Source organism: Babylonia areolata, chromosome 7, assembly GCF_041734735.1.
Source record: "Babylonia areolata isolate BAREFJ2019XMU chromosome 7, ASM4173473v1, whole genome shotgun sequence".
In the NCBI taxonomy this organism is placed as follows: domain Eukaryota; kingdom Metazoa; phylum Mollusca; class Gastropoda; order Neogastropoda; family Buccinidae; genus Babylonia; species Babylonia areolata.
In genome coordinates, this window is record NC_134882.1 from 28,261,699 (window position 1) to 28,264,198 (window position 2,500).

Below are 2,500 nucleotides of genomic sequence, written 5' to 3' on the forward strand. Positions count from 1 at the left end.
ATAACAGAAAGAAAATTACATGTGTATTGACGCTGAAAAAAAAGAACACACACACACACACACACACACACACACACACACACACACATATATATATATATATATATATGTATGTATGTCTGTATGTATGTATATGAAACTACCCTAAATGAAACTTTTGAGTCCATTTCATTTTTAGATCAAATCATGAGACCTGTTAGACAAGGTTTCTTACTTTCTTTCTTTTCTTTCTTTCTTTCTTCCTTCCTTCCTTCCTTCCTTTCTGTCTGCCCTTCGTGGTCCACCTGGAGAGAGACAATCAGCACTCTCTGCGTGCACCCGTATCTTTTTTTCTTTCGTTTCTTTTCTTCCTTTCTTTATTTCCTCCTTTCTTTCTCACCTCTTTCTGCCCTTCGTGGCCACCCAGAGTGAAGCACACACCACCCTGCATACACCATTTCTTCCTTTCTTTCTTTTTCATTCCTTTCATTATTTCTTGAATAAAGAAAGATAATTATATTCATTCAAACAAAATATGTGATCACCCCTACAAATGGGACCATGGCCTTATTGAGTAAACTGTCGTTCGTTTCTTACTTTCTTTCTTTCTCACCTCTTCCAGCCCATCGTGTCTCACACTCACCACCATGCACGCACCATTTCTTGATCTTTCTCTTTCCTTCCTTCCTTCCTTCCTTCCTTCTTTATGCCTTCCTTTTGTTTATTCTTTTCTTATTTTCTTCCTTTCTTGTTTTCTTTTTTTTTTTTTTAATTTCCTTTCTTTCTTCCGTCCTTCCTTTCTTTCTTTCTTCCTTTCCTTTTCTAATATCATCATCTTAGATGAACAGACTATAAATAAATAAAAAATTCCTTTCCTTCCTTCCTCCTTCCTTCCTTCCTCCTTTCTATATACTTATCTTGGTGCTAACACGTAATCACAACCACCACCACCAGTAATGTCAAGACTTTTTTTTTTTTTTTTTTTTTTTACGCGTGTGCACAGAAATCAAAGAGCGGGCCAAGCAGGCGGAAGCGATGAGGTTGCTGCTGACGCTGCTTCCGGTGGCCAACCGCGACACCTTGTGGGCGTTGCTTCGCTTCCTGCTGACCGTGCACGGCCACAGCGAGGACAGGGTGGACGACAGTGGCCAGGAGGTAACTGATCTCTGAGGGTCATCTCCTTTTGTGTGTGTGTCAAGTTTGCAGTTGGGCCAGCAGCAAAGTGAGAGCTGTATTGTCAATGGTTTCTCCGCTGCAATGGGTAATCATTTACAGCTTAGTCGTTTGTGAAAGACTGTGACTCTCAAATTAGGAGGCAAAACTACACTGGCTCTTAATGCTGTGGCCTTTGGGGCTAGTTGGCCTTTGGGAGCCATCCCCAACGCCGACTGTCCTAAAACCCTGTTGGCCAAGAGAGTGGGGGTGTAACATGGGCAAAGCACTCTCCACAATAATCAAATTCTAGCCCAGATAGTCGGGACAGCAGTTTCCTCCTCTGCTGCACTGATAGTAGTCGTAGTATAACACGACTGACATTTTTGTTTTCAGGGACATTTTTGTTGTTTTGTTTTCTGTATTTCGATGATGATGAATGATGAATGATGAAGATGCTGCTATGTGGGTTTCAGTTTAGGTTTGGGACTTCTTGACAAGGTTGATTTCTTATAACCTATCACAGTGTCAACCAAGCTGAGAGATTACAGACACCTGCGTTGCATTGTTGGTCAGGGAATTTTTTTTTTTTTTTTGTATCAGCACTCCCAATGACGCATTCGTGAAGTGGATTACCCTCGACTGTGTGGTCCCACAGTATTCCTATTTGCGCCTAGAGTACACCTCAGCTGTGGGTAGGGGCTGGTCACGGACCGATAAAACAAAAAAACAACACACACACGCACACACGCACGCGCGCGCACGCACGCACACACACACACACACACACACACACACACACACACACACACACACACACGGCCGCAAATAGCCGAATGGTTAAAGATCCTGTAATCCATGTCAGTGTTCGGTGGGTTATGGAAACAAAAACATACCCAGCATGCACACCCCCGAAAGCGGAGTATGGCTGCCTACATGGCGGGTTAAAAACGGTCATACACGTAAAAGCCCACTCGCGTTTATACGAGTGAACGTGGGAGTTGCAGCCCACGAACGCAGAAGAAGAAGAAGAGAAGATTGGTCAGTGTTTTTCTCTTGTGGTCTACAAGTTCGTCTTCTGTCCCACCTGTTTTGCATTGTGGAGTTTCAGTTTCAGTTTCAGTTTCAGTTTCCAGGAGGTGTCAAAGCGTGTGGACTGATTCAGATTCCCCGTACCACATCTGATTTGGCGGGGGGAAAAAAACAAGAAAAAAAAAGAAAGCAGATGCATGACCTTCGCTTTAACCCAGCACACTAATCAGGCCTTGTGTTTGTGAAACTATATGAAACTATATTATGTGTATGGAGTGATGGCCTAGAGGTAACGCGTCCGCCTAGGAAGCGAGAGAATCTGAGCGCGCTGGTTCGA

The 2,500-nt window shown here is 43.4% G+C and overlaps 1 protein-coding gene across 1 annotated transcript in view; it reads left to right on the forward strand.

Moving 5' to 3' along the window:
* LOC143283940 (uncharacterized) overlaps positions 1 to 2,500 on the forward strand; it is an 87,620-nt gene that overhangs the window by 76,250 nt on the left and 8,870 nt on the right. Inside the window, exon 9 of the mRNA XM_076590397.1 lies at positions 983 to 1,134. Within this exon, the coding sequence (XP_076446512.1) occupies positions 983 to 1,134 (152 nt within the window). The remainder of the gene's footprint in view (positions 1 to 982; positions 1,135 to 2,500) is intronic.